General features: G+C 45.0%; 1 protein-coding gene across 6 annotated transcripts in view; it reads left to right on the top strand.

The window, feature by feature from the left end:
• FRMD4A (FERM domain containing 4A) overlaps positions 1-18,610 on the top strand; it is a 270,813-nt gene that overhangs the window by 93,703 nt on the left and 158,500 nt on the right. For 2 of the 6 annotated variants that reach the window (XM_083859682.1, XM_083859683.1), the window contains exon 1: positions 3,807-4,457. The exons of the other annotated variants lie outside the window; for them this stretch is intronic. In XM_083859682.1, the coding sequence (XP_083715808.1) occupies positions 4,299-4,457 (159 nt within the window). In that variant the 5' untranslated portion in view covers positions 3,807-4,298. Of the gene's footprint in view, positions 1-3,806; positions 4,458-18,610 lie in introns of those variants that run through there. 6 annotated transcript variants of the gene reach the window in all.

The raw sequence follows: 18,610 nt of genomic DNA on the forward strand, positions 1-18,610 counted from the left end.
TTCACTCCTCTTAAATTTGGGAGTTTCCTCTGCCTAGAGCATACTGTATAACAGCTGTCAAGGTCTCAGGATTTGCTTCTTCAAATCAAATGCCATTCCCTGATCCTTTTAAAACCCTTCTCTCAAAGCTTTCCTTATACAATGTAAAAAAGTACAAGAAATAAAACTAATAAGTTGTGGTCCTTGCACTCCAGGAAGCTCCCAATTGGACACACAGAAACCCTCCATGATCCTTCCTTGGGTGACAGCAAGGTTACATATCAGGGGAAAGACAGAGAAGCCCAGATGAGTCAGCATGAGGGGTGACAGCACCTTGACTTGGATGGAAACTGGGCACACAGAGGCTCAGGTTCTCAAGTGGATTTGGTGACCATTTAAAAATCTTGGGGGACTCTGTGGTTCAGTGTAGATACAGGGGGGAGGTCACTGCTGTAAGTCCCCCCTGAGTGTCCTGGCTCTGCCTGGGCACATGTGAAGGGAGAGGGGTGGCTCCTTATCCATGTGTTTGATAACTGGCAGCAGGACATCCCTCACCTGCTCCCGTCATATCAGACACAAAAATGATGTGCCATTAAGGCACAAAGAGAAAATTGTAACCAGTAAAATATCTCAAAAAAGCATCTCCAACATAAGAAAACATGAAACTGTGACTTGAAAGGGAGCTCTGACAACATTAATCCTCTTTACATTATAGAGAAATAAAGATCATAAAGGGCCGTGAATTTCAAATAGAAACTAAAAGGCCACATTGGGCTGGAGCTACAGGGACCACTGGGGCCATTTGCAGAGCAGAAATAGGATGTTTCTGGTATCTCTACAGCAAACTCAAAGGAAACTGCCTCCCACCCAATCACATCCTTCTTTCTATGCACCCAAACACACCCACACCCATCAGAAAGTTGTGGGTAGAGGTTTACTCTGGAGCATGATGGAGAGAGATGCTGAACTGATCTTTCCAAGGCCAGAACATAGAAAGGTGAACATGGACCCATCTCTCAAGCTCCTGATGCGGGCAGCACCCACCTACACCTGTGCATGGCAGGGATTTGCAGGGTCTGCAGAGAGGAGGAGATGTCTGCAGGGTTTGGGATGGGAAATCCACCCCCAGCCTTCAAGCCCCAGTGACAGTCCCATGAAACAGCACAGCAGCTCAAGGGGGTTGGTTTGTTGCTTTTTCCCAAGGGAAGTAAGGAGCTATTTTTATACCCTAGTAACAGCCTTTGGACTGTCAGTAAAACGTGGGAGGTTTCATAGTAAATGTTTTGGCTGACATTTTCTCAGAAACAGCAGGAAATAATCAGCGCATAATTAGAGAGGAAAAGACCTGCAAATGTCTATAGATCTGTGTAGAGCGAAAAGGGCTTCTTTTTTTTCCTAATTGACCTTAGTGAAGGTGAAGCTGAGCATGTTTTATAGAATTATAAGATGATTTTACAGAAATTTCTCAAAGGGTACACCAGTGGAAGAGCCAAGTTGCTAATTCTCAGTAATTTTTCCTCCTCTCTTCTGCCATTCCCTATAGCAATCACCTGTTCTGATCATTTTGGATAAGAAGAGTACATTCTGTGGTGTATTGCTTGAAAAGAGTTCTTTTGATAGACTATCACTTGACTCTAGAGAGGATGGCCTATCTTTGCCTGAAAACCTCCATGGCTGCAATTCCCTTGTGTCCTTCAAGGTGGGTTGAGCAATCTGTACTCAGACAGATTTTACCCCCTGCAAAAATGCTGTGTCGGGTCAGCAGGAAAACCTCCACAGGAAACCAGACAATCTGCTCTAATCATGAAGGTAAATCTATCCACTGAAATGTTCACTGGGCCTTCTCTAGACTCAAGTGACTCCTAAGGAGTCTGCTCCAGTGTATCAGTTAAATAAATACATACGAGAACTGTTTCCAGAAAGTCTGATTATGTCATCAGCCAAGTGAAAAGGCTCCTTCAGAGCTGCCCTCATCTGTTGAGTAATTACCGAGTTGGGACAGGGGCTGAAAATCTCCTTTCAGCCATAAGGAAAGACTTGATGCACATATGGAGCAGCTAATTTTAAAACTGCGGTATATCCTCCATTTCCCCTCCTCTCCTCTTTCCAGAATACCAAAGGGGTTAGGTCACATCCCAGAGCAATCACTTGCTATGGTTTCTTTTCCCTGTTCTGTTTTCCTTTATCAAACACATTTCTTTCTTTTCCTCTCTTGTGCTCCCAGGCAGAAATCTTGTATATCAGGCTGTAGCCTGAAGCAAATATTGTTTAGTCAAGTCATATATATATAAATAAAATACCCTTCTTCCAAATGAGGCTTTATAATGGAGATGTTCCTGGCCCCTTGTCTACCTTGCTGCTAACAGAAGAAGTGTGTTACTGAGTATAAAGGCAGGAAAATAACCAAGAAAGGATGAGCAGAGGGAGATTACAGCAAAGGCTGGACACCAAGAAAACAGGCAGGGACAGGGAGAGGAGGAAGGAAAACAGCACTTTGCAGAATGAATCACTCCTAACAAGTTTAAAGGAAACATTATTACAATTTTATTACCATATTTTATGAAGCTGCTCTAAAAACGAAGTCCTGAAGAAGCAATTAGGCTGAGAACATGAATTTTGCAGCTGTATTTTCCTGGCTCTCCACCTGCCCTGTCAATGAGCTGACGAGCGTCCTTGTGCCGTTATGGTGACGCACAGCTCACTTCGTGTCCTTCAGTCCTCAAAGAACAAATTATGGATGGGTCATGGGGGGACACACTTACAGAAAATCAAGAATATATTAATATTCCGGCTTCTTCCCTATCCAGGGAGTTGAATCAGGGAAGACACTGAGGCTTTTTGGAAATGATGCCTTCTCACCTCTGCTAAATCAGCAGTTTTAGGAGTTCAGTGCGTGCAGGTCCCTCATGGTTTCAGCTCAAGCTGTCCTGCCTAACCCCTAAAAAGTGCCTCCTAGGAAGTGCCTCCATGTAGGCATTCTCCAGCTGACTCTTGTGGCCTTTTTGCACACATTCCTCTGAAGGGAGAGTAAAATGAGTGAAAAATAGCACTGACAGGCAGCTGTCTCCAAGGGCGCTGGCTCGCACTGTGCCTTTGATAAAAATACTTCCAACCTCAGTTTCCCCACCTGGTGATTAAATAGGAAGAAGAAGCATTCATTGAATTTAGCTGGAAAATGTCTTGCAAAATGTTTTACCTCCATGATTTTGTGGTGATTTAACTGAACTGCAAAATCCTCATCTTGATAATGTATTTTTGCCCTCACTGGACCACTTCCCTCAGCTCAACTCATCATAGACATTGACAGTATTGAAGTCTCCACCCAGACAAGCTGCTCCTGTGGAGAAACAGACAGGGAACTGATCTCTTCTCAGCACTTATTTTAGGAAGGGATGCCAGTAGTGAATCTTTGACCAAAAAGGGTGTTTTGGCATCCAATTCTTCTGGAACATCCTCCTGGGCTTGTTCAGATGAGATCCACCCTTAGGAATGCAAGCTAACCAAGGGTTAAAAATATCTCCACATCAGCTGAATCAGACTTACAATAAAAAAATCACCCCTTGGGTAAATAAGGTGCTTTGCAGACTGTTGCATAATTCTCACTTAAAGATTAAGTTCTCTTATGAGTTCAAAACATAAAAAGGCTCCAGAAAAGACAGCTGGGTGGGAGAAAGAGTGCAGTGCAACTGTGCAATGTTGAGTTAACACACAAAATGAAAGGATGAAATGTTGCATGTGGCAGAGCTGCCTTCTCGGATGTTCTTTGGGAGTGTTTGAAAGAGTTAAGCCCAGTAGTGGAATGCCTTGGGAATGCTGGCAGACGGAGAGTGAGCAGCTTTTTTCTTCCCTCTGGATGGAGTCCCAGGACTGAGCATGCAAAGTGATGACTTTGGATCCGAGTTTGCTTCTTGGGTCTGCAGCGGAGAGCTGGGAAGTGATGCAGTGTTACCAAGAAGTCCTTGCAAGGGATGTGCAAATGCCTTTCTAAGTCAGGAGAGGTATTTTTACCTCTTCCTTGCCCATCCTGGGGTGCAGCAGGACTCGCTCTGGGAAGATACAGAGAGGGAGAAACCACATCCTGAAGGGCGTGTGCGAAGGGAGAAAGACACATCCCCAAACAATTTATTTTGGCTGATGGTTTTTGTTGTCCATTTTGGTTTGGTGGTTTGGTGGTTTGTTTTTTTTTTATCCTTGTTTTTTGTTCTCCTTCTTTGATGGAAATTTCAGTGACTCTTTAACCTTGCAGTTCATAAGGCGCCTTGGGATTAGCTGGTTGCCTCTGAGCAGGGAATCTGGGGTGATTCACACAGGCAGCTGGCATGGCTGCTGTGCTCTTTGGCTTTGAGGATCTGCTCTACAGCTGGGACAGCCTGGTGTGGAGCCTGACGTCCCGGGCTCTGAGGAATTGTCGCTTTGGAAACCTGAGGGTCCTGCAGCTCATGCTGAAGCCATGGTGCATTTCCAGAGACGTTTATCAGGTAGGGTGACAAAACACCAGGCCAGACCCCCAAACCCCAAGGCTGCAGGAGGGAGACCCCCTGGGAGTCTCACAGGGTCCTGTCCTGTTCCTACCAACTTTGGGTCCTACACAAGTGCTGGGACAGAGGGGATGCTGTGGGCAGGGGAGGTGTGGCAGGAGAAACTTTTTTGGTTTGGAGGATGGTGATAGGGTCTCCCATGGTGGAACACAGGTCCAAACTCTCCTTCCCACAGAGCAGGGGGGGGAATAAGTGAAAGCAAATTAGGGTTCAGTGTGCTATATCCCCTTTCCTTGAGAGTTAAACTCAGAAGTACAACCTTAGCTTTTCTGCATCCCCAGGCTGTCCCTACAGCTGCAAAGGAATGATTTATAATTTACCCAGAGGAAAGGATGCCTAAAGGCACCTAATCTGTGGAAAATGGGCATTTGCAGAGGGTTTTAAACTGTAGTAGCACTAATTATCCCTAAAAGACTTATGCAATGCCTTCTGACTGCTTCATCTTGCAAAATCCCAGGCATCTGATTGCCTAAAATTTCTGGTTTGCTTGATGTATGGTTTATGTGGTATAGAGAGCTTTGGGGCTTGGATGACTGGCTTCTCTGTAAAGTTACACAAACTGCTTGCAGCTAGAGGTATAGTGACACAGCTCTAATAAACTGTGGGTGTTTCTGAGACTGATTAAACTGGGTTAAACAAACTGAACATCACAGAAGGAACTAGTACTGAATATCACTTTGAAAAGCAACTCATTCCAGTCCATAGGTGAGTCCAGGTTGCAATGACAGTGTAAACCAACCAGTTTGTCTGTTTTTTTAATCAGCTTTAGACAACTGAGGCTAGACTTTTATTCTGCTGTGGGGACAAGCCCATTACAATATTTATCATCTCCACAGATTTGTCTAATGCCAGACGCTGGAGTGATTGATTGGTATTTGCATTTGGAAAATGGATTTTCTGCTACTCCCATTTACTTGGTATTTTGCTTTTCCTGTGCTTTGGAAGTCTCCATGTGTGAAGCCAAGTCATACAGAAGGCAACAGATTAAAAGCCTGTAGAAATTTTGTGTGTTGGTTAGAGGGAGACCAGGGCAGGGCTCTTAGTAATTTCAGCAAACTTTGAACCAGCTTCAAATCATGCTCTGGTTTCAGCAGACTTCAGGAATAGATTTCATGGTCTTTGGAGCTCAGCAGGCATGGGCAGCATTTTTATTTTAAGTATTTGTTTGTTCCAGAAGACACCCACAGCCAGTAACACAAACCCATTACCCAGGGCTTGGCTTTGAAAGGCCCTGAGATTTCCCAGTACCACTGGGATGGCTCCAAGTGAACCACGCTGCCCTCCCTGGGCTCTGCTGACTCCTGGCTGAGGTGAACCCAGAGGTCAGTCTGTGCAGAGGCTGCCCATAGTGTGGGGCTGCCCTACCCTCTCTCTGCTGCATGTCTTAGAAACCTAAACCTGAAGCCAATCAGCTCTCATGGGCCTGGGAAAGGGGAGGGGGAAGCAAGAGGGCTCAACGCTGAACCTCATTTGTACCCTCCATCTATGTAAAATCATCCTCAAAAGGAGTTGGTTTTCAGATGTGCCCAGATCCAGATTACTGATAATGTATCCCAGCTTATGCATCAGGGGATGCCACAGACTGTGAAGACTCCCAGGAATGGTGTTCTTTCAGCAGATTTATGTTGCTGTGAGCATTGAGCACATTCACAAAGTGCACTTTTTCCATTGCAAAATGCACATGCCTTGAGCCATCCCCCATGGCATTATATCATGATCCTGGCATATTATTCCCTGAGTCACCAATGAAATGGGACCAGGAAAGGTGCCCCTCTTCCCACCCAAACAAGCATTAATGCAGCCTGAAAGACACTCACAGCTCAGGATGGACTTAAATAGTTGTTTGTTTCCCAGACAGAATCTGTGAACATCTGCAAAAGCTCAGTAAAACCACATCACTTTATTTGTCAATGCCCACGAGCTTGCAATTCTTTGGAGAGGATCTGAAATGCTGGGTCAGGTACCAGGAGAATTGCTGCTTGGTGGAGGTTTGTTGGAAAAGGCATCTCATGGCTCATCACTGCGGAGTTCCAGCAGCAGCAGTGTTATTAGCAGCCAGCATGAGCTGATAGCTAACTCTACACTTATGGATATTAATCCTAAAAGCATTTCCTCCAGTAGCCAGCATCGTCCAATTTAAATGCTGGCAGGGTATTTTAGTAGAGTATTGCTTGGACAGAAAGCCTGACAGTTTAATCACTTCCTAGAGACAGAAACTTCTTCCACTGCTTTATTATTTAGATGAGCAAATAAACTCTTGACTATGCTAGTTTTTGTTGTTACTATATATTCATCCCTGTTGCTACTGCACCTTGAGAGCAAAGCAGACCAGTGTAGGACTTCTGCCTGGTACCAGAACCAGAAAAAACCTAAAAAGAAACATTTAAGATAAATATTAGTCAACTTTGTAAAATATTAGTCAACTTTCAGAGTATTTTCATACTCTGAAAATTATGTTTCATGCTTTTCTTTGAGTTAATCACATCTCAGTACATCTCTGCTTCTGGTACCTTTTTCTGAAACAGCTGGGGGTAGCAGAGCAGTGTAGCACACAGCCAGGTTCTGGCTGAGCAAAACCCACACTGCTGGGCACCTAACACTGGGGAGAACTCAGCTCCTCCACCAGCCAGGATCATGGTTGCTTAGGTATGGCTCTGACTTAGATAATTTTTTTGAATCCTTCCCCTAGTCTGTTGTCTCCACCATACAAACAATCCAAAACTTGCCAATTCCCTTCTACTGTCCCATCTACAAAATAAATAAAAACTAAGACAACATTGTACAGAGGGTACAGATTTACTGCCAGTACAAGAGGCAATGGGTTCTCTGAAACAAAACAAGCTCCAGGCATCAATATAATCACTGTAATTCCCTTATTTATGATGAGAGACTTTACTTTCTTTGCTCTCAGAAAATCAGCACCAATGCTTTAGCAGAGATAGATGAAATAGCAGTTTTGGGGTGATGCTGGCTGCAGTGGTTAGAGTGGGATCTGAAGCACTTCAGTCTTCAAATCCAGTCTGACACAGCAATTGGAAGTCTGGACTTGCTCAAGCTGCACTCTGAGCAGAAGTTGATATAAAACAGGTTAAAACAATCAAAAAATTGTTCTTCATTCTTGGTCTCCAGACTGGATTTGTCTCAGGGATGCTGAGTGACTCCATTTTTCACTGTCTGTAAGCAATGCTTTGGTGCTCAGGCCATCAGAGCAGTACTGAGAGCTAGAGGCTTCTGGTATCCTGAAGGGTACCATCATCTGTCTCAGACTGCATTTCTTTCCCAGCAAATAAATCCTCCCCCAAGTCTGCTGTGATTCCCAGGGACCCATTAGTCTGCCCAGTCTGAAACAAACCTCTTGCCTTGATCTCTTTTCAGTGGGGCTAATATTCGCCAGTTGCTATATTTTAATTGTAATGAATGCTTGCTATATTTTAATTGTGTTTTGTGATCCATTATGTGGTTTTCCAACTGCATGATCGGAATTCATTTGAAAAAGGAGATGAACAAATAATAAACTTCCATGTGAGGCTCTCAGACAGTCAGTTGTGCAAGATGTCACCGAGCTGTCGGATGTATTTTTACCAATGCCCAGATGTCTGACTGCTCTGACCTACTAAACAAATGGCCCTGTGAACTAACACAGTGCCTGCTTTTGCAGAAATATTCACATTTCAAGAAGTACTGGGGGAGGGCTGGCTTATTATTATGGGATAGGCAGTCAGTTCTGCATTTTAACATCCTGAAGATAATTCACTATTTATTTAATCTCCAAATCCATCAACAAATGTTTTAGTTTCCCAGCTATGCCTGTGCAATGTCAAAGAACATTAGGCAGTGCAGGACCTACATCTACAGTAAAAATGTGTTTATATGTCTTGACTGTTTAAAATCCCACCAACTGCTCCTACCAAGTCAGAGGCAGACCACTGGATGCAGAACCATCTCTCCAGGAACCACTCACAGACATTTAATTCCTCACTCTCTGTATACAGTAGTGCTGTGTACTATTTATATACTGCTTCTTACCCACCAAGTGCTTGGAAAGACAGTTAAGTAATTCTCCTGCTACAGAAACTGAGGCAGAATTGGATGAAATTACTCACTTTAAGGTTATGGGCACAAATGCAGAATTGTCTGCAGTACCTCACTGCTCCCCAAATGTCCAGTTATAGGCAATGGAATTAAGGAAGGAGGTGGGATGTAGAATTTTGGGGCTGGGTGTTAATCTAAAATGAGGAAGAAGAAAGAGCTTTTGCTGTACTGGCAGATATGCAAACTCATGGAATGTTCTATGCTTTAGCAAAAAGTTTAATTTTGGCTATTAGGAAGAAATTGTTGTATATTAGGAATTAATTCTTCCCCATGGCAGTGAGGCACTGGAACAGATTGCCCAGAGAAGTTGTGGATGCCCCATCCCTGGAAGTGTTTGAGGCCAGGCTGGATGGGACTCAGAGCAAACTGGTCTAGTGGGAGGTGTCCCTGCCCATGGCAGGGGGGTGAAACTAGAGGACCTTTGAGCTTCCCTCCAACCCAAACCATTCTGTGATTCTACTTTCCAGATCCTACAGTTTTCCCTGAGGAGAATGCACCTCAGGTGTGTTTCCCACAGAATTCACACTGCTGGCCATGGGGTGCTAATGGGTTTTTCCCCAGCTGCCATGGACACTGGGAGGTTGATCTGGAGGGCTTTGGGGTTTCTCCCCCATTCACCTGGTGTTCTTCTGGCAGCCTGCTGGGCAATGCATCAAAAAAGGGACAGGCTGTTAGCACTCCATGGTGGGATCAGAGACATCCCCACAACCCCTTGTACCCTACGAGGAAACAGGGTCTTCCTCCTCAGAAAGGAACATTTTAGAACTTCCATTCTTGTTTCAGCATCATTCTTCACCCTGCTTGCCTTGAAGACATCTGATTGTGTTTAAGCACAATTAAAGATTCAGGAGCAAAAGCAGCATTTTGCACGCCTGCCCTGCTGCTGTAAAAGGCTGTGCAAAGCAAAGTTGGGCAAGAGGGAGGAAGGAAAGGGCTGAAATGTTAAACACATCATTTCAGATTGGCAAAATTTCCAGGTTTTGATTTATAGCTTCATCACCAAGTAGATTAATGTGGAATTCAAACACAACCAGTTCTTTGCTTTCCTTCCAGGCCTGACATATTAACATTTCCCATTAATCTAGTCAGCTCCAGCACGATGAAGGCTGAGGAAATGGGGGATTAGGCATGTGGGAGTGTTGGGTGGGCAGGGGAAAAGAGCCAACAAAATTCACTTCAGTTAACTAACTAACTGAAGTAGAGAGCGTGAGACATTGTTTAGGTCTCAGGTTCTAACTATAGCTGTTTCTGACTCCCTTAAAGGCAGCAAACACAGATCCTTTCTCTTCTGGTGCTGGGCAGAGGGGTTTTCTGTGGGGCTGCTGACTTTCTGCTCACAGGGACATTGGTGGGTCTGGGCACTGGTGCCCCCATGGAGCTGAGCTCAGAGGGCTCTTTGCTGGCCACTGCCCTGTTCCCAGACTGTCATGCCCCAGTGCAGCTGGGCTTCAGGAGGCTTCAGGACCTGGGTTTGCAGTCTGCCTAATTCCCAGTTTTGTGGAGAGGCAACTATGACTTGTTTTCCCCAGCACTCTTTGTTGATCCAGTCTACAGTCTCTGGAGCTCCCCTGGAGACTTCTCAAACTTTATTGCTACATATTTAAGCATTTATGACTACATATTTAAGCAGCCATGAGATTTGAACTGCTTCTCTTGGAAAAAAAAAAAAAATAACAACAAAAACACCCAAACCAACAAAAATCACACCAAAAAAAGGAGAGGGGAAAATAACCATCCACCCAGAGCTGCTGAAAGGCCTAATGAGCCTCACATTTTTCCAAAGGTAGCTCAGGAACTTGTGGCTTGCAGAGTTTTTCACCCCATCTTCATTACAGGCAGAAGCAAAGAGGGTTTAGACAGCAAGAGGAGGGGAGAAAATGCAAATGCTAAAAATTCATTTTTGCCAGAAATCATATCCAACAGACAGGAAAAAAAAAAAGAGCCCGTGGGGAAACCTCAAGCCATTTCCATTCAAGTTGTCTATGGAGAAAGCACAAGAAGTGCTCACTAAGCTCCCACCCCCAGATATTTTTATAGCACACTGTAAAGTTGCCTTCAGCATTTGATACAGACTTCCCCTGCCTTTGTGGGGCTGGGAAGGGCTGGGACAACCTGGAGGGATCTGTGCCACTGGCATCAGCCCCACTGTAACCCCTCAGAGCTTTGATGTCAGAGGAGGGGCAAAAACTCTTTTGCCTCCTGAACAAACACCTACTCCCCTCCACAGCTGGTGAGGTCTCATCTCCTTCCACTGTCCCAAGGCAGCTGTGGGGCAGGACAAGAGGCACAGGGCTTTCCTGGAGGGCAGAGAAAAGCTCCAGTGTGCTGGGCAATGGATGAAGCTGAGCCATTAAATCACCTCAGGGATTGCTGTGCTACTTCCTGTTAAAGCCAACATGGAGCTGCACCAGGCTGGGGCTTGTGCTCACTGATGATTAGCAAGCACAACTCTGGTGTTTTCCATGGGCTGCAGCTACTCCAGTGCTGCTAGAAAATAAGGGGGACCTTAAACCAAAATTGACCGTCCTGGTTGTCTTTACATGAACTTTGAGGAAACTGAGTGGTCAAGTCTGATGACTGAGATTTTTCTTGTTCAATAAATGAAGCAGCCTCTTAAAAGAGGAGGTGTACTTGGTGTTGGTTTGCTCCCCTGTGAATTCTTCCAACCTGCCCCCCTGTGAGAAACACTCAACCTTCAGTTCCAGTCTGTTCATGAGAGAGGAGTCTGGCTGCCTCTGTTTGGAACATGGGAAAAGTCTTTCATGGTGTTAAATCCACCCCGCTAATAAATGGGTTAGGATTGCCAGTGCAGCTTAGAGAGGCCACCAGCTTGAGCTGACACAAGCAGTGCTGAATTGTTCCTAGACAGGGTAGATTTGAGCCTGTCCCAAAGCTGAGCTCTCTTGAAATCCTCTACCAATGACTTGGGTGCTCCTGCACCATCTTTGCTTTAGTTTGCAAGGGATAAAAACTGTGCCCTCCACAGGGAATACAAACTGTCTCAGCTGAGATCATCTCCAGCAGTTCACCCTGCTTATAACAGAAATGTATCTTTCAGCAAGGCAAGGGAAATATTGTTTGATCCCCTGGGTTTGCAGAAGTCAGGTCTGAACTGCTTCTTCCTAGGTTTAGCTATTTTCTCAGTGTCTGGAATCATGAGATGGGATGAATCCTTAGTTATCAAAGATTAGGCAATTCATCCATGCTGATTCCTTCCAAGATAGGTGTCTTGTGCAAGTCATTCTCTAGGGGTGCCAAGCCCTTTTTGTGGAGGCCAGAAAGAGCTGAGACTGCTAAACCCAACTGCATCCTTACGTATTAAACACCCACAGTCTTGTGACCTAGGGCTCAGTCATGTTGTTCTGATTAAATATATGTCATCCAAGGCCTGGGTGGAAGATTTTGGAAGCCTGCAGGAAGATCAGCAACCGTCAGGACAGTGCCCAGCAGCTTGAGTCATCAAGTTTCAGCCCCTGGAGTTAACACCACATGCCCTGTACTGGGACAGGCCCCCAGGAACCTGCTTTTGGTAAAGAGCTTGGCTTCTCCAGAGAGACATTTGTGAACACTTCAATCCTCTAAAGTAATTGAAAACAGCAGGGAGCTTTGCCTGCAGCATTTTTGTTTGGTTCAACCCTTTCTCCCTCAAAGAGAAATCCATCTTGAGTATACAGCTCAGAGTAGCCCCAGAAAGGTCCAGTCCCATCAGGCTTCCACATCTTTCTTCTCTTGCATAACAGAAGATGATTATGGGAAAAAAAAGGCTTTTTCCTTTACTGTCTGCAACATGCCTTTGAGGCCCCACCAAAGTCCTTGTGCAATGGGTGCCATTTCCTTCAGATGTTCTCCTGGAGCAAAGGTGGAGCTGACTGGTGCCACTGAACCAGTGCTACCCCGTCTGTGTTTGCAGCTGCATCCAAGATGCTGCCATGAATCATCTGTGCTCTTGCAGACACTCTCTTCACACCCAACCAACAGCATCCAATTGTTTAGAGAGAAACAGGAACTCTTGGCCATGGGGGTTTTGGGGGAAAAACAGGCCAAATTAGGCACTCCAAAGATGACTCCTTTGTGATAGCAAAAAAGAACAGAACAAAGGCTCTGAATGCCATCCAATTCTAAGTACCAGAAGGCACTGAAGTTGAGGGATGGCTTTCCTCTTCTTCATTCTCTCTGTTCCCCCCAGGCTGGATTGAGGAGAATAAACCCATGCACCTTTGACACCTGCAGGTGGCTACAGGCAACATTTGCACATTAATTACTTCTTTAGCTTAAATATAAAGTTTAAATTTGTAGTGTCCATTCTTTTTGATTCATTTGTAAGACTCTTCATTTAAATCTCCTATGCACTGCATGTGTTCAAGTGAGTTCACAGCAGAGGAGGGTTGTTGTTTTCCTAAATTTCAATCTTATGAGCCCAAGCTGGAGGGAAATTGTTGTGGGATTTCAATTCCTGCCTTTTTTCCTTCCTCTCCTTTCGGTCCAGGAGGTGCCTTTTTTTTTTAACCATGTGAGTCCCCTGAGACTCCAAAACAGCTGACGAAAGGGTAGTTTCAGGCCAGTCCAATCCCCTGATCCTGGAGAAGAGCTCTGCGTGGCAGCCAGTGCTAAGGCTCAACTACAAAGAGTTATCCAAGGTCAAATTTCTCCATGTTCTGAACTTCCATCTACCCCCCAATGGGGATTAATGTCTGTCCAGCACCTGGCAGGAGTCACCCCACGTCTGCAGCGTTGCATAACTTGCAGTCCCCATTGTGTGCCGTTACTCACCAACTCCTCTGGTCACTGTGCTGCTGGAGCTGCTGAACACCGGGACTTGAGGGGGTCTCATAAAGCTCCAGGAGGGCAGGAATGTGGGGTTTACAGTCATTGCAAACCTGCTTTGCTCCACTTCCATGAGGCCTGATCTTAACCCCTCTGTGTTCAGGGGCTTAACATGTTTGTATAGTCACTTCCTTGCCCATAAAGAGGCAGCTCATGATGAAGAGAGACCTGATTGAGGGCTGGGAATCTTTATGTTATTGTAAGTTGCTGTACTTGAGTTGACCTCTGCTTTTTTGCCTTTTTTTTTTTTTGCTTTTTTTTTTTTTTTTTTTTTTTAATATTCTTTATGGCCCCTCAGCCACGGGAGTCTAGAGTCATGCAGGTCCTCATGTGCACAGCCACAGCTGAGACAACAACTTTGATTATCATCTGGGCTACAGGCTGAGCTGGGCTTTGCAAAACCTCAGGTGATCCATTGGGTTTTTTCAAAACCAGACTGCAAATGAGGAACTGTTTCTGCCAGACAAATTATATCAGAGAAGCCACTGGGATGAGGAGGTAGTGAAGGAGGAAGGGGAATAAGCAGCACAGGAGTTGGGTAATTTCTAATTAAAGTGATAATAGAGCCAGTGTTCATCTCAGAAAAGAGAGGTTCTGGGAAGTTCACTGCATCGCATATTCTCAGGCATTCGTCATCTGAAATGTCTCTTAATTGCCACTATTATATCATAACACAAACATTCTTGTAATTTATCAGTCATAACCTCCTACAAAGGGATTCTTTCATTCAAGCCATCTTTTCCCCTTGGATCCGAGTCCTGCAACACACTCAGACCAGGAATCTGGAAGTGGAACTTTTTTCTTTCTTTTTCCGAAACACGAGTTGTTGCTTTGAGGACAACATGTTTCAGTAATGGACTGTGTCCCAGTTTCAACTTCTTTCCTCTTCATCCCACGACAATCAGCTCTTAACAGCTCTCCTTCCTCTTATGGTAAAAGCTGAAATGTAAATAATCAGGATGTCCTAAGTGTCAGGAGCCAGCTGAGTCCTGCTAGCCCAGACCCTGGGTCTCCGACACTAGGCTGCCTTAAACATTTGGCTCAGCCAACAGACTGTATTTATAATGTAAACTCCCCTTGTCAGCTCCTAACTCCTGGCTCCAGTTTTAGAAAATTTAACATTTCTGGGGGTTGTATTTTCCCACCACTTAGTCAAGAGCTGAAATTTTTCCTCTCAGAAAATACACTTCTGTGTCAAAGGCCAACTACCAAAAAAATATCAGTAGTTTTGCAGCCTAAATATAGCACAGAACTGAGATCCTAAATTCCTGAGAAAGAGCCAGTGTAAACAGCCATCGTCTGTGCAACCTGGAAGGAGGCTGCACCCGGGGCTTTTTCTTTATGTTATCATACACCACGGTGCCTGGATGTCCTGGCATGGGTGAGGAGCCCCTTTTGTGCAGAGACACCCTGACCAAAGTCCTTCCCATTTATGGCCTTCATTGTCCAGCCTCAGCAAAAGGCTTCAGAGTCACCCCAGCCTGGAGATGCTGTCCTTGCACTGGCTTGCACCCACAGGTCATAAGGGTTTGGTTGGGTGGTCTTGATGTGAAAGCCTCAGGTCCAAGTGCTGCCCTTGGCTTTGCCAAGGAGTCACACTGCAAGGATAAGCCATGAGGATAATCTTGCTGTGAACACAAAACCAGCCAGAGGGAATTAAGCCTTGGCCCTCTGTTGGGTGCCAGTGATCAACACTGTCTCCAATAAATAATCCACTGCCATCCCAAGTAGGAGAAGGTATAATAGCAAAACTAATCACATACTTACCCATGGATGGTTTAACAAGCACAAACTCATTCCTCTGATTCATCTCATCTTACAGTTCACACATAAAGCAAAAAGTTCATACATTAAGACTTTCCTACCAATAGCTGAGGGTGACCAGGAAAGATGAATCAATTTGCCCTGCAGAGTTCTAGGATTGCCCAGGACTATCTTCTACCCACTTCACCTTCAGCCTAGGCCAGTGTCTCTCATTTATTAATACACATGGATAATGTCTTAACCATTAGCCATGGATGGGAAAGACATGATAGCTATTAGAGCTTCCCCTCCTCCTTGCATCAGACTTGGGAGGGGTGGAATTAAATGAAACCTGGCCAAGGGAAGTGCAGCAGGGAATACAGTGTGCATGGTGTTGAAATGGTTTGTGTATGCTCAAGGGTGGGCAGAGCTAATTTCTGTCAAAGCTGATAACGCTGGTTTACCGCATCCCTTTTCATTTCGCTAACCCAACTCTCAGTGGATCTCATTATCCTGGAATTCATTCAAGAGTCCCCGTCTCCTCTAACAGGGCTCCAAACACCTTGCAGGCCTCCAGAGATTAATTGATATTAATACAGAGTAGTCATAAGTTTTCTCAGTGGGGCATTTGCTCCCATGTCTCACAAGTTTGTTGTGTTTCAGGGATGAGTATATTTGGATGGCCTCTTGGGATTTTCTCCAAAGGTTTTTTCAAAGGAAAGGTCTTCTTCAAATCTTTCTACTCACATGCATCTTTTTTGGGCTGTGATTTCTGCTTTCATTCTCAGCCACTATTTGCTTTGGTGCAGCCAGGCTGCTGTTTGAGTAGCAGGTATGAGACTGGGGCAGGGTGACAAACCCAAAGTGATGACAAACCTGCAGGCTTGGAGAGCTGCAGTTGCCCTCAAAATACCACAATCAGCCCTCTTACAGATTCACACAGACCTGCTTCCCTTCCATCTGCTGTTTGTCCTCTTGCTTTCTAGTATATTTTGGTCTGCCTGTTCTTGCCAGGAGTTGCACCCTATCTCCTGTTCATAAGCAAATTAAAGTGCTTGCAGGTGACACTGCTCCTAACCTCCTCTGAGGCAAAGCCCAAATGCCACTCAGGATGCCAAGTGCTGGTTCTCAAGTCCGTAGTGCACCCCAGGAGTGAGAACAGCTGAGTGATTGAGCATTGTAGTGCAGCAGCTGTGCAACATGGGACCAGCTATTTGAAGAAGACTCCTGTGTTTGTCACCACTGACCTCATTTTGATCACCCATCAATGTGCTCTTCCTTTTATTTCCATAATACCCTGAAAGCCTTTATGCAAAATGAAACATACACAGAAAAAATACTCCAAAAAGATTTTGCTGGGCCACTTGGCAGTTTGGGAAATCTGCAGAATCACTAATGTTTTACAGTTTTTGTAGCTATAAAAATAAAGGGAGTTTTAAATTAGTACTGTAAGAGCTGTGTGGAATCTGGAGGCAGACTGGGACAAAGCTGGATTTCAAATCAGAAGTTGTTCTGATGCTGTTCTGGACTGGGATGCTTTTGGGGGGTAGCTGAATGCTGGGAACTACTGAATAAGCTGCTTCATTTTTGAAGGAAAGACATGAATAGCAGTGTTAATTTAATAGGAGAATTTTGCCTTGGATCCATTGTCCTGGCCTGAGACAAGGACACTGGGCTCTGCACCCAGCTTTGCCAAGGACACTGTAGCATCTTGGGATCTTGCAAGACCTTTGATGCCTGTGTGTCTGTGTTTCCTCCTCTGTGGTTCAGAATTGCTTTGGGACAATCTGAGTTTATAAAAGTGCACTTGACGAGAGACTTCAGCCAAGCTATAAAAGCTGCACTGTGCATAATGAACATTTCTCTTAACGAGAGAGAGCACAACCTTTCAGCACCAAATTCATGCTGTCAGTCCAGTCATGGGCTTTCATCTTGCTAATGCAAGGGCTAGTTTCCACATCACGGCCTGATAGGAGCAAAGTTGCTGTGCAGGGCTAAGACCATAAATCAGGAGGCGGAGCTGGATTCACTAGCCTGTACAGCAAAACCAGGTGTGGAAGCAAGGGTAGGTGTGTTATGTGGTCCTTCTGTGCTGGGCTGCTCAGGCTTTCTTGCACAAGCAAGAACTATCCCCTTTTCCAGGTTCTTTCAAATCCCTTGAACTCGGATTTTTGCCCGGGAACCGAAGGAGCACATTAAAAATCCATCAAATCTCTCTGTTGTCCTTTTCCAGGCAGTGATAGGACTGATAAGGGGTTTTGTTACTAAAAAAAGAAAAGAAAAATTAAAGATCTTATTTCTTTCCCTGTTTTCATAGAACCATTCCTGATTTCTTTGGGTTTTCCTTCCCTTTGATGAGCCTGAGCATCTGCACCTGAAAGGTGTCATAGCCCACCACTAAATGACTTCACAAGGCAGCCTTAAACAGGTGCTGTTTGACAGCAGGAACTCAAGTCAGGCACCAACCCCAAGTATCTGCTGAATCAGAGTCTTTAATTGTATTCAACAATAAAATCTGTGAAGTGAGGAGCAGTGAGAGGACTTGAACAAGTTCCCGTTTCTCAAAACACGGTATTTACCAGCAAAACATCTAACCCAGGGAAACGACAGAGGAATGAGGAATTAGGAGAAGGCATGAAGCTGTGATGCACAGTACCACCTAGTGACAGAGCCTGGCTGCATGAGAAGGGCAACCCCCTCTTTGCAAAATTCAGGGTCCATTTCCCCATCCCACCCTTAATCCGATTTCCCAACTGCGCCACATCCGTGACCATCCCCTGCAGGTGGAGGGACAGCGCCATTCCAGCAGCTGCTGATTTTTTTCCTCTTCTTCATGGTTTCTTTTTTGCAAAGCAGGGGTTGGATGGGCAGGGCTCCTTGTGTCCCATCAGAGGCAGCACATCTGGGTGCTGTTTTGTTGGCTATGTGGGGTGTGCAGGTTGGGCTCAGTGCACATCTCCCACTGAATCACCCACGAGGAATTCCTCAGTGCATTGTGCAAACGGGGAAGGGAAAAATGCAGGGTCCAGTGAGTAATGCAGCCTTTCAGGGCTTCTGAAATGAAAAGAAATGCCACGAACTTGTTCCATTTGTAGAAATTATGTGAAAGAGCAGTGTGACAGGCTCTGCTCAAGACTGGGCTTGTAACCTTTTCCATTAATTTCTTTTCAAAGAATTGCTTATTGAAGGCTAAGCTGCTTTTTATAAGCCTTAGAGGCTGAGTGTGTCTTTGCCCTTTTTTATTATTATTGCTGCTCCTCTCCCTTGCTCTCTTTTTAGAGAAAGCAGTTATTGTACAGTGGTGGTGTTTCTCTCTCTGTAGCTGAGACAAGCCCAGCATCGAGATGGGAATTTTGTCACCTTTTGGCAGAGGTGGGATTGCATACAGCAAAGTGAACTAGAAGAAATCAAATTCTGTGGAATTTCCCCATATT

The sequence above is a fragment of the Zosterops lateralis genome (genome assembly GCF_965231275.1).
Source record: "Zosterops lateralis genome assembly, chromosome: 4".
NCBI classification, from domain to species: domain Eukaryota; kingdom Metazoa; phylum Chordata; class Aves; order Passeriformes; family Zosteropidae; genus Zosterops; species Zosterops lateralis.